Source organism: Ochotona princeps, chromosome 8, assembly GCF_030435755.1.
Source record: "Ochotona princeps isolate mOchPri1 chromosome 8, mOchPri1.hap1, whole genome shotgun sequence".
Lineage (NCBI taxonomy): Eukaryota > Metazoa > Chordata > Mammalia > Lagomorpha > Ochotonidae > Ochotona > Ochotona princeps.
The window spans coordinates 45,043,063-45,055,947 of record NC_080839.1 but is presented as its reverse complement, the minus strand read 5'-3'; the positions used below and the strand labels follow the sequence as shown (position 1 = coordinate 45,055,947).

At 50.9% G+C, this 12,885-nt stretch overlaps 1 protein-coding gene across 1 annotated transcript in view; it reads left to right on the top strand.

The window, feature by feature from the left end:
- The first annotated feature begins 64 nt into the window (after positions 1-64).
- The window catches only part of LOC101517970 (C-type lectin domain family 4 member F), a 39,126-nt gene continuing 26,305 nt past the window's right edge, over positions 65-12,885 (top strand). Inside the window, exons 1-2 of the mRNA XM_058667355.1 lie at positions 65-151; positions 259-376. Of these exons, the coding sequence (XP_058523338.1) occupies positions 65-151; positions 259-376 (205 nt within the window). The remainder of the gene's footprint in view (positions 152-258; positions 377-12,885) is intronic.

Here is a 12,885-nt window from a genome sequence, read left to right as displayed (position 1 = left end):
CGCCGCTCCCCGCCCCGCGCGCCCCCCGCCCGGTTCCTCTTCCTGCGGCCTCGCCCCCGCCCGGATGCTCCTCCCCTTCGTTCTGATTGGACGCGAGTGCGAGTTCTTCGAGTCCCCGCGGCTCTCCAGGGCTCTGCGCCGGAGTCCGGGGGTAGGGGGCGGCGGCCCGGCCTCCCCACCCCTTGTCTACCCCGGCTCCGAGTCGTGCAGAGGGAGACGGGGGTGGCTCTTGAGGTTGCCCTGCACCCTTTCCCAAAGTTTATCAACCAGTCCCCCCAGCTCCCCACCCCCAGTCTATTTTGTCCCCGCACTCTCCTCGTCCTCTCGGACGCGCAGTTCTTCTGGCCCCCGCCGTTCAGCAGGATCGATGAACGAAGTGCGCAAGGAAGGCGATCCCGGTGCGACCCAACAGAGAGGTTGGCCTGGCTTGGGCGCTCGGCGGAGATTGGGGTGCTGGAGACGGGGGAGGGCGCAGGCGCGGCTTCAGGGTGCCGCCCCTTACGTGCACACCCAAGAACTCCCTGCCCCTCTGGGAGGGCCTAAACGAGAGGCAGGTCCGTGAGCGTGAGACAGAGTTGGGCTCGGAGAGTTGGGTTTGCACCTGTGACAACGGAGTCCGACAGCCTAACTCGTGGCTCCCTACAGCACAGCTCGCAGGCCTCTACATTCTCGGGGCGACACACTGGGACTGGGATAAATGGAGGGGAGGCAGTTTTTGCTTCTCCTCCTGCCCTCACACGCCGAGCTGCGGAGGGGCCCGGGACGGAGGTGAGCTGGCGGCTGGCGGCAGGGTGGAATCGGGCTGTGAGGAGCTGAGAGTGGAGGCTCCAGGGGCCTCGCTCGGCCCTGCCAGGCGTCGCTTCCAGAGCAATCTGTGGAGAGGCTGGGCTCCTCAGAGTTTGGCTTGGGCGGCAAGGGCCAGGCCCCTACTCCCGTTCCCTTGACTCGGAAAGCGGCTTGAAAGGCCTAGATGTGTGCGCGCCCCAAAAGACCCGTGGCTTTTCGCCTCCAGCGCCCTCACCGCAGTTTTTTTTTCATTTCTGACCCGATGGGGCCCGAGCCAGCCAGGTGCTTGTTACAGTCAGAACGTCTGCTTGAGAATAGGCAGACAGCCGGGTGTAAGCGTTCAGGTGTGTCCTAAGTGTAGCTCTTGTGATTCCTGGGGGGTGGGAGGAGTGTGTGAGCAGGTGTGGGGGGACTTCAAAGAAGTTGGTGGCAATGGGATTAGAATATAATTTTTTCTTTTCTTCTTTCCTTTCCATTTTTTTTTTTTTGGTGGTGCAGAAGATTCTGGAATCCGTGTATAGAAAGTGTAAAGGTTTGTTTAAAAAAAAAGCACCAAATGAATTATTTTTTTAAAATTTCATTTCCCACCACCATGTTTGGGGAGGCTGGGTGTGGATGTCTCCTGTGCTTCTGAACGGTGGAGTGTGTCTGTTTAATTTCAGCCGCGCACCCTAGGTTTTCATTGGGGGACCAAGGTAGCCTCTGTTAAGGGTCTGGGACCCAGGGAAATTAAGAAGGGTAGGGGGCCTGTTGACTCACCTCAGGGAAGGCAGGGGAGGGAGAGGGGAAGTCGCGCCCAGGGTGTGGGATGAGGGTAGCGCCGGGGGAGTGGAGCCCACGGACCAGACCCGACCCATGGGCCTGGTGGTGTGTGGTGTGGTGTGTGTGTGTGTGTGTTTAGAAAGGCGGTTGGCGGCGTTTCCAGAAGGCCCTGGGCGTCATGACAACCAGGCTTATGCCACTGAAGGGGTTGGAGCCTGTGCCCCTCCCAGAGGGCAGCCGACCACCAGCAGGCCTGGTCCCTCTTCCCACAGCACCTTAGTCCCCAGCCCAGAGGGATGACTTCTCCACTGGGCCCACTGCCTCACCTCCTCACAATATTTCTTTTCTCTGGCCCTCTTGAGTTTATTATTTAAGAAAGGCATCTACAGAAAGAATGAAAGTAGAAAACCCGACGCGAGGCTGAACCCCTGCCCACTCCCCAGCTTCACACGTGGGGCCTGCGTTTCTGGGCGAATAAAAGCCAGACCGCACCTGCTGTACCCTGCCGGGCTTTGTTTTCTTCTTCATTTTATTGTTTTTCGTTTCACTAATGGTGGCATCTTTCTGTGCCAGCCACTTCCGGCCTCCTCTCCTGGAGTTCAGGACTGGCCTTCCGGGATGTGTGCCATTCTGGGGGTGCCCCGTGACCTCCCGCCGAGTCCCAGGAAGGTTCCACCCTGGCTGCAGCTCCTGGGGCCCTCCCCCCCCCCCCCCGTGCTGTCTCCTGGGAATCGGTAATGTCTGTCCCCTTTTTTCCAGTGACCTCGATTCCTTTCTGGCGTTCTCCCTCCGCTGTCTGGGCCTCGGCCTCGCGCGGAAGTGCTGGCTGCCTCTACTGGGAAGGACTGGGTGGGCCACAGGTGCCCTGCACACAGGACTCTGATCTAGTTGACGGGAGAAATCCTGGGCTCTCCACCGAGCCCAGCCCTGGCCCAGCAAAGCCGTCCTCTAGGCCCAGTTAGGGACCTCCCCTAGCCCACAGCCCGGCAGCCCAGCTCCCCGCCAAAGAGAGCGGCGCTGGGCTGGCCATCTCGCATCCGCGTGCTTCGGCAGACGTCAGCTTTGCCAGTACCTTCCGCATGTCCTAGGTGGGGAATATTTTTTTGGTTCACCTGTGCCCAATTGGTACCGTCACGTGGTGATGGGGTGCAAGCTGGCTTCCTCCGAGTGTGTGCGTGCTGTTGTGCGTTGAGGCCCTGTCTGGTTCTGGGGGACGCCCCCCTCTCCCCCCTACAGTAGAGGGCCTCGGATGCGGAGCATGGCGAGTCTGCCTGGCACGAAGTCTCTGAGTTTAGTGGCTCCTCCAGACGCGATGGGACCGGGGCGCTAGTGTTGCCTGGTTCTGCGTCCTGGGGCAACCCTGCCTGGCTCAGACCCCAGGGGCCAAGGGTCCCCTTCTCCACCTCCCTTTTGGTGAGGCGGAGGAAGCAAGTTTCCCAGCCAGCAGTGGGCAGGGCAGTAGCTCGCGTCCAGCCTCCAGTTGAGAATGGATAACAGGGGTTGGGGCTTTTGCAGGATAAGCAGGGTCTTAGTTCAGCGGGACCTGGGCTGGGGAACGCGGAAAGATCTATACCTGGACGCTTCCCAGTCTTGGTGGTGTGGATCCCCCACTGAAGGTGGCTGGTGAGGGGCGGGCAGGGGGTTGGCAAGGGGAAAATGGGGAAAGGGCACCCCATCCCAGCACTGCTCACAGACCCCTTAGAAATCAGGTGTTGGGGGAAGAGAGTTGTTCAAATTGGGCCTGCGTTCGGGAGTGAGGCTGTGCTCCAGACCTGTCAGCGTCACCCACCCTGCTGGGATCCTTGCCCTAGGTTCTAGACCCGCCCCGTCCACCTTTCAGCCGCACTGTAAGGCAGGAATTGGATCCTGGCTGCCGCAGATGCGTAGCATCCTCCCAGCTCCACCCCGTCCGTTCGCAGCCTGCCCTCTCCTGGCTGGACAAGGCAGTTCCAGGCTCTCTGCTGCAAAGACGCAGCTCCCCTAGAACCCGCGCCCAGCACTCCCAGCCTGCATCCTGCCTCTCTTCTTCCCTCGCCCCCAGGAGCCTCTGGCAGGCGCGCTGGGATGGCCCTCCAGGCCTGGACTTTGAGACCCAGTTCAGTCCCACACCAGATGCCACCTGTCTCTCATGGAGGCTAGGGCCAAGGGTCGAGCTGGCGGTGGCCAGCTGTCTTTCTCAGCTCCCTGGGCCTGTCTGCCTCCTGCAGCTCCTCTTTGCTGTCAGCACCTTCGCCAAGTAGGTGATCAGGGCGTTGGACGCAGCTTTACTTTACCCTGGTTCTGCCTAGGTCTCCTGCCTGACACTCTTCCTTTCTGGCTTTGGTGCCCACTCGAAGGACCTGGGAAATTCAAATTCGAGGGAGACTCGCTGTGATACCTAAAGGGTTCAGTCGCTAAGGTGGCAATTGTGCCCAACCATCTCTGCAGGCATTGGGGTTCACCACCACCACCAGCAGCAGGGGCACAGCAAGCGGTTAGCTCCTGCAGAGCAGAGCGTGGGTTTCTCCTGACGACTACTGTGCATTATTTCATTTTTGTTGTTTTTGTAATGGTTTTACTGAGATCTAACCCACATTCACGGGCTTTTCATCAATTGACAGACATGTGCAGGTACTAATACCATCACTTGCAGGACATGCTCAACATATCAAAAGAAGCCCACTCCCTTAGCCTCAGCCCCACACAATCACTGATCTTTCTATCTCTATGGATTTGCCTATCCTGGATATTGGCTATAAAAGGATTCATAGTGTGGGCATAGTGTCAATCTTCTTTCATTTACCATGATGATTTTAAAAAATATTTATTTGAAAGTCAGGGGAAATGAAAGGCAAACAAACAAAAACTTTCACCTGCTGATCTATTCTCCAAATGGCTGCAATGGGGCAGAGCTAAGCTTAACTGAAATCAGGAGATCGGGAGACAGAAACATATTCTGGGTCTCCCATGTAGGTGCAGGGTCCTAAGGACTTGAACCATCCTCCTCCACTTTCCCAGTCCATAAGCAGGGAGCTGGATGGGAAGTGGAGCAGCAGGGACTAGTTACCAGCAACCATAGGGGTTGCGGACACTGCAGGCAAGGACGCTTAGTCTGTTGAACCACAGCTCCAGTAATGCTTTAAAACTCATTCATTCATGGTATAGAATTTATCAGCTTTCCATTGTATAGAGATGGCATGTTTTGTTTATTCACCCACGATTGGTGGACATACAGGTTATTTCCACCTTTCCTGGGAGAGTTTTGTGCCTCCCTGACTCAGGGCATCCAGCTAATAATTTGTCTAGAAATGGCAAGTTTTCTTGAAGCACCTGGAGTGCCTTGGCTCTGGATCCCTAGCCACCTCCCGAGGTCTCCTTTTGGATTCTGCTCAACCAGGATGGTCCAGTGGGACTGCCAGGCTTGTAGGTTCTGAAGTGGAGTTAGTGTCCCTGCTCTTGGCTAGCTTGGGTTCACATTCTAGCTTCATTGTGTGTCCTTATCCATTAAATGGCCACAATAGAGTCCCTTAAAGAGTCCCAATCTAAAAAGGGGGGATTATGATGAATAAATTAATCTGTATAGAGCATTTTAATCCAGTTCCTGGCATCCACTGCCTGAGTACTGCAGGAAAGAAATGAAAGCTTCTGTCAGTTAGGGCTTGAAGCTGGGTGGTACACCATAGCACTAGTAGGACTCCTCCTCCTCTGGCGTAAGATCAGCTTCTCCTTCAGCAGAGTTCAGAAAGGGAGGCTGGGGGAGGTTGTCCAGCCGGCAAGTCAAGAACCAATTCCGGGACGGCTCTCTTAGATACCTCCTTGTCTGTCCCGTGGGGATGTGGAATAAATCAGACTGGCTGCTAATACCCATCTTCTGCCTGTCTGGTTCAGCCTTCGTTTTTACCAAAGTGGATGTGGAGCTTAGAGAGATGCTTGAGCTTGGGGCCAGAACTGCACCTGCTGTGGTCCACCTGGGGACCTTGGTGCAGACATTACTCGCCGCCCAGTTGATTCTTCCATAGGCCTCAGCACTGAGGCTGTATCCTGTCTTATTGTGGAGTGGAGAAGTCAGCTGCCCTGTGGCTTTTCCGGAGGTCCAGGAAAGAAAAAGTCAGGGAAGTGGCTGGGAACCCAAGCCCCTTCCCCCATCCCAATTCCAGCCAGACACAAGAAGAGATCTTGAGGGGTAGGGTCTGGGCCCCCTATCATTGCCTGGGTCCTTCTCACCCAGGCCTGGGAGACCAAGGGCATACTCTTGGCTGCTGGGAAAGCCATACTGGTTGTCTTTAGAGATAAGCATGGAGGCCAAAATTGGTGGCTTTTCTAGCCCCTGATACCTTTGAATTGTAGAGTGTCACCGGGTGGGGCGCAATCCTCCATATTGTTGTTATGGGTTCCTTGGTGGGGCAGGGGTGGGATGAAAAACATTAACAGGGGAAAAAAACCTCAGCAGCAAGTATCTTAAAGCAGTTGGGGGTTTTTCTCTGACCCATACCTGGGATGCTTCCCAAGGTCCTGCACCATCTCAGGCATGAGTCCACTGTTCCCTGTGGAAATGGGAACGAAGCCACGTGGCGCATGAGGTCTCAGCCTCATCCGACCTCGCTCCTGCTCGGCCATTGTGCGCCCTGGCAGCTCGCCCATCTGTGTGGATTTGCCAACGTCCCTCACCCAGTCACCAGTTTAGTGTGTTGCCCAGGCACCTGCTCAAGGGGCTGTAAATTCTCATGTGAAAACTATATTGAACTAAGGAAAAAGGAAAGAAAGGGAAGAGAAAGGAGCAAGGTTAGGAGCCAGGGATTATGTGCATGGGCCCGCAGGCGAGAGTGTGCGGGTAGGGGTGACCAGCTCGCTCCGAGGCCTGAACTCTCCGCCGCCCCTCGTCCAGAGGAACGGTGGGGGTCAGCAGGAATTAGAGCGCTGGGGCTGGGGTGACGGATGGCCGTGGGAGGAGAGTTCGCGACTGGATTAACTAGTGGGTTCAAAAGCAGGTCAAGGGGAGCTAAACGTAGAGATGAGGTCCCAGGAAGGTCAAGGTCCTCTGGAGAGGCGGATGTTGGCTGGCGCAATGCCGGCATCACGGTGGATGGAGCGAGTTGAGTCGGGAGAGCCAGGCTGCGAACGCGAAACGCGCCATAGGGAACCGTTATCCCTTAGGCTTCCTTCCTCGAAAGCAAGGAGCGCGAGGCGGGGCAAAGCCAGCGACTGTTTACAGGACTGCATCCAAGATCGTGATTCGTGGGCATCTGCAGGAAAGGGTTTACTCCTGTTTTTTTGTTTTTTGTTTTTTTTCCCCCATTTTAATCCCGTTCTCTTCGTACTTAGAACTCATTCTTCTCGATCTGGCAAGGCAAAACATCTTGGTGGTAACAATAATAAGAATAATAATAAACATAACGACTGCACCGAACTGGGCCCCTGCACCGGCCTCGGCAGCAGCCTCTTTGCGGAACATCGCGCACTGTGGCCCAGTTCGTGTGCAGGCACCTGCGTGCCACGCTGCACGCGTCCCGGACTCATGGCGCTCTTTCCCTCAGACGCGCTCACCCGCCCTAAATGTTAGCCCTGAATGTTCTCTAGTCTTGCATGACCTGAGCTCCCGCCTTTAGAGCTCCCAAGTCCTGGGGGTGGGGGGGGGGCGTGCGAAGAAGCCTATACTCCCGCTAAAATCCCGGCCTCGGGGTAGGAGCTGAGAGAAGCCCTCCAACAGATGGGCGGATGAAGTCGCGCTCTGGGGCAGCTTGTTGAAGTGGCCCCACCCGGGTCCTCTCAGGTTTCCATCTGCGTCTCCCTACCACCAGGGATCCAGCCTCAGCCCCAGCCACACCACTTTTGATTTTGCCTCCCTGAGGTGCCTGCTGCGGAATGGAGCCGTGGCGTTCAAGCTTGCTGTCCACGTCGCCTCCAAACCCGGCCCATCTGCACAGGAACTGGTTGAATTTTCTGCGGAGAGCCGTGTGGGGGTCGCGCCCGCGCCTCTGTGGGTGGGTCGTGTGAGCGGGCACCAGGGCCCGGTGCCCGGGAGCGCAGGACGGGTGGTCCAGAGCTGGGGTTGGAGGCGGGGCGGAAATCCGGAGGCCGTGGGGGACTCGAACAAAGCACCGCTACCCCAGAATCCTTCTTTGGGGTTAGCTCGCTGCTGCAGTCTCGCAGGGGACAGGGGACGTGCAGAATGTGTCGCGGGACGCAGCCTACGGTGCTTATCTCGCAGTTGCCAAGGACCCTGAGCCTTAGCCAGGCTGCACCGGGTCCGCGCAGGGGATGTGAGGAAGGGGCTCCCTTTCCTGCTCTTTGGTCCAGGCGGACTGGGGGCCTGTGGGCTTGTACTGAGACCCTGACAACCCCCGCTGGACAGAGGAGGTGCCCGGAATCCCCGACCCTCCTTCCATGAGCCCTGAATCCCTGTGGTGGCAAACACCTGCTTTGAGTTTTTAAGTCCTGAAAACGACTTGGGGACTCCTCTGGGTGCTGCCTGCACCCTTTGCACTCTTCATGTCGCCCAAGCAGCAAGACTAGAATTAAGAGGAGGAGGAAAACAAATAAAACGAGCTCTTGAAAGAAATTCCCTCAGGCTTTCTTCTTTTCTTTCTTTTCTTTTCTTTTCTTTCTTCCTTTCTTTCTCTTTCTTCTCTCTCTCTCTCTCTCTCTCTCTCTCTGTCTCTGTCTCTGTCTCTCTTTCTTTCCTTCTTTCTGTCTCAAAGTCGGATATACAGAGAGAAGGAGAGGCAGAAACATCTTCTGTCCGATGATTCACTCCCCAAGTGTCCGCAAGCGCTGGAGCTGAGCTGATCCGAAGCCAGGAGCCCAGAGCCTCTTCCAGGTCTCCCACGTGGGTGCAGGGTCCCAAGGCTTTGGCCCATCCTCAGCTGCTTTCCCAAACCAGGAGCAGGGAGCTGGATGGGAAACGGGGCGCCCATATGGGATCCTGGCGCTTTTGAGGTGAGAACTGTAGCCGGGCGGAGGCTTTCTTTTTTTAAGCGTGAATTATTTTGTACAGTTTTAGTCTTAGGCAAACGTTGTTCACACTCAAATCTTGGTAATGTGTTGTAATCTTTTATGCTCCCGTGCATTTTTTCCCTCAGAGTCATTCCCTGGCCAGATTTTCCCAGCCTAACACCAAATCTTGGCTCAGGTACCACTTCTCCGTTGGGGATTATTTCCTCGAGGTCCTTAACAGTTTAACAGGACAAGGCCCTTTGGCTGCTGTTACTATGTTGTGGGTCTCCTTTCCAAATCAAAAGGAGAATGGTAAATACCTGCGAGCAGGACGCATGGAGGGAGGGCAGCGGGCAGCTAGGGGAATCGCACTGCACCGACACTCGCATCTGCCTTGTGCCGGTCCCACGCTCCAGCTCCTTCCTTCCTTCCTTCCTTCCTTCCTTCCTTCCTTCCTTCCTTCCTTCCCTCCCTCCCTCCCTCCCTCCCTTCCTCCCTCCTTCCCTCCTTCCTTCCTTCCTTCCTTTTTTTCCTCAACATTTATTTTTATTGGAAAGTCAGATATACAGAGAGGAGGAAAGACGGAGAGATCTCCCATCTATTCCTTCACTCCTCAAGTGGCCACAATGGCCGGAGTTGAGCCATCCGAAGCCAGGATAAGATCTCCCACGCGGGCGCAGGGTCCCAAGGCTTTGGGCCGTCCTCAACTGCTTTCCCAGGCTACAGTCAGGGAGCTGGATGGGAAGCGGGGCGGCCGGGATTAGAACCGGTGTCCATGTGGTAGGCTACTGCGCTGGCCTCCGGCCCCTACATTTTAAGAAGGCGTGGAGCTGGGAGCCTTGGGCGGGAGGACAGCAGAGGGTGTGGCGGGAGAGGGTGAAGGAGGCCGAGTAAGCAGCTGCCGTGGTGGTGATGCCCTCGGCCCACTGTGGATGGGACTGGTCCGGTGGTACCCGAGGCAGATTGGATCTGGACAGGTACAAAACGGGGGTGGGGGTAGTCTGCCTTTCGGAGGTGAAGTACCGGAGGGAATGTTCTGAAAGGTGAGGCGTTCACCATTCTGCCGAGGGGAATTGGAAGCAGACGAGCTCATTATTGGGTATTTGCTTTATTTTGAAGGATTGAGGTATTAATAGAAGCACAGTTGCATAATTATTGTATACAATGTAGTGTTGTTTTCTAAATGGACAGGGAATTTGCAGTCCTACATCTTTGAAAATATGAATTGTCCACTAAGGAAAGTTCCTTTTCTAAGCTAGAATAATATGAGGGCACTTCAGGAAGTTCGTGGAAAATGGAATTGAAAGATAACTTTATTCTGCTCAAAGTTGTTGAGATACAGGCATAAGAGGGCTTCACAAAAAGTTCAGGAAAAATGTGTGTTTCAGAAAATGTACAAATGGATCTCAACCTTTTTTTCTACCCCAAGTAAATTTCATTCCATTTTTCCAAGAACTTTTGATAAGTTCTTGTATTTTAAAACAAAAAGCACAACATATATGATTTAAGCTTTTTCTATGGTGAGGGTATATTCATGTATGTTTGTTTAAACAAAAAATTGCAAGTTAATGCAAATTTATAACAATCAGACAGAAGTAGCTTAGAGTTGCAATGTTGCACGTACAAACTATTTCTGTGCCTTTTCAACAGTGATCTCTGCTATCCTCGCTACTCTGCAAGCTGCCTTCAAAAACAAGTCATGATCTTCTTACTTGTTAGCTGTCTGGAAAACACTGTATGATGTTCTGCTATGTTCACTGTATTTTAAAAACTTGCATAAATAATGGAATACGTGGATATGTCTTATACCATAACAAGTTAAACGTTTTCCCGAAATATAAATGTGAGACAGCCCCCTCCATTTCCTGCTTGCTCTTACGTCTTCCTACTTGCTGTCTCACTCCTTCAAAAGAGTAGAGTGAGAAATTTGGGGGCTGGTCCACCAACCCAGCCTCCTTCTTGGTCTTTAAAAAAATTATTCTCTTCCACCTGGACTTGCCCCATTCTTTTCTTCCTTCCATGCCCCCCACTGGACTATATTTACTGTATTAGAGGAACTCCAGCATACTCATCTTTTAGTTGTAATTGCTTTCATTCTTTATGTATTCATATAATTATTAGTAATATATACTTACAATATTTGTATTGTATTACTATTATTGAGCATTATGTCCCCTTGTGTGTTTCTTTAGGAAAGCCTGCTACATGCTCACAGAGTGATGATCAGGGTCAGGAAATTTAACATCAATTCAATGCTGTCATATAGTCTTCAAGTTATATTTAGATTTTTCTAAGTTGTCCTAATAAAAGCCCTTACATTTTTTTTTTCCTGCTCCAGGATTTAATACAGTATTTTTAGGGGAATTGTAAAAAGCTAATCAAAAACAGAAGTAAAAGATGCTTATTTGGTGCAAACTTTAAAAAATTCCATGTATAGTTTTTAAACAATATTAATTACCCATGAACATTTTGAAGATGCCTTATGTACAGAGATTTCATTTTTTTCCACACCAAAATAATCCTTTAATTCTACTTTCCACAGAAAGTTCTGAGTTCTTTAGGCTTTATTACATTTTTTTTTTGAAGTTCTTGATACTCTCTTTTGGCAGGAAATAGCTTATCAACTTTTCATTGTCTTGTAACAAGATATTTTTGAAGAATTTGGGTCAGTTATTTTGTTTGCAATTTGGAATGCACAGACATCAAGGGTAATGCAAAAGCTATCCCCTCTCACCAAGCAACTGTGTGCACATCACTGGCACATGGTTTATTTTGTGTTTCTAACAAGCAAGGAGGTTTTGCCTCGCAATTACAATACAATCATCACAATCGAAGAAATTAACATCATTTCATCACCTCCTTCAACCTCATGAAGCCTTGCCAGTGGTCCTGAAAATGTCCCTTGTTAGTAAAGCATTTGTGTTGCTGCATTCTGTTAGGGTATCTTTTTAGCATTCTTCAGTCTGTGACAGTTCCAGTGTTTGCTTGACTTTCACAGCCCATTACTTTGTGGATTGCCTTTTTTTTTTTTTTTTTTTTTGTGGATTGCCTTTTAACGCAAATTTGTTTGATGTTTCCTCAGGATTCGTCTGAGGTTATGCATCTTTGACAGGAATATCACAGAAGTGATGCTGAATTGTTCTCATTATAGGCTGTCAGGTGGGGGCATGATTTTGACTTATCAGTTCCTAGTGCTAACTTTAATCATTGAGTAAGGTGGTTCCTGTCCCCTTTCTTCCTGCTAGATTATTGTTTTCCCTTTTGTAATTAGTATTTTACAGCAAGGAGCTTTAAGAATACTGGCTATTTCCTACTTCTCATCACAGTTTTTATCAGTAGCAAAAACAATGGATTCCGTTGCATCCAGTGGACTATAATTTGTTATTATCACTGTTTAATTTGCAAATTGTCTCAAATGTAGGAATCCCTTTGTGGTGTCTTCCTTGACCTTATTGAGCTATAATGTACATATCACGGAAGTCACTCTTGAATTGTTTCCTAGTGTATTCACAGCTGTGCAACCTCCACCACAAATCTGTTTTAGAACATTTCCACTTCCTTCCTAAAAAACCACAAACTCTTCAGTTATCCCTTTCTGAACCTCCCAGACCACAGGCAACTGTTAATCTACATTCTGTCTTCATAGTTTTATCTTTTCCAAACATTTCATATAAATGAAATTCTACAATATGTGGTCTTTTGTGACAGGTTGTTTTTATTCAATCAAGGCTCACTCATATTGTAGCATGTCTTACTATCTCAATCTTTTTTTTTTTAAGGTTGAGTAATTTTATGTAGCCATCCATCAGTTGGTGGACATTTGGGTGGGACATCTGGCTGCTATGAATAAGGTTGTCATGAATGTTCCTGTACGTTTTTGTGCAGCTGTTTTTGTTTTGTTACTTTTGGGCATATGAGCACACATGGGTCAGGTAGTTCTATGTTGAACTTTTGGAAGAACTGCCACACATTTTTCCAGGGTGGCTGCACCATTTTGTATTCCCTCCTCCCAGCAGTGCGGGAGGGTTCCACGGTTTTCACATTCTCCTTAGTACATGTTATTATCCTTTGGTTACAGTCATCCAGTGGCTAGGAAGCAGTTTCATTATGGTTTTAATCTTCACTTTCCTGATGACTGATAATGTTGACCATCTTTTGTGTGTTCATTGGCCATCTGCATAGCTTCCATGAAGAAGATCCTTTGCTTATCTTCTTAGTGGATTCTTTATCCTTATTGAATTTTAACTATTATTTCTATATTCTAGATATAAATCCCTTATCAGCCATATGATTGGAAAATATTTTCTCCTACTCAATATGTTTTTGCAATTTTTGGATCATGTTGTTTGAAGCACAAAAGTATTTGTTTTTTGAGGCAGTCTGATTTATGCTTTTTTTTCCTTTATTGATTGCATGTTTGGTATT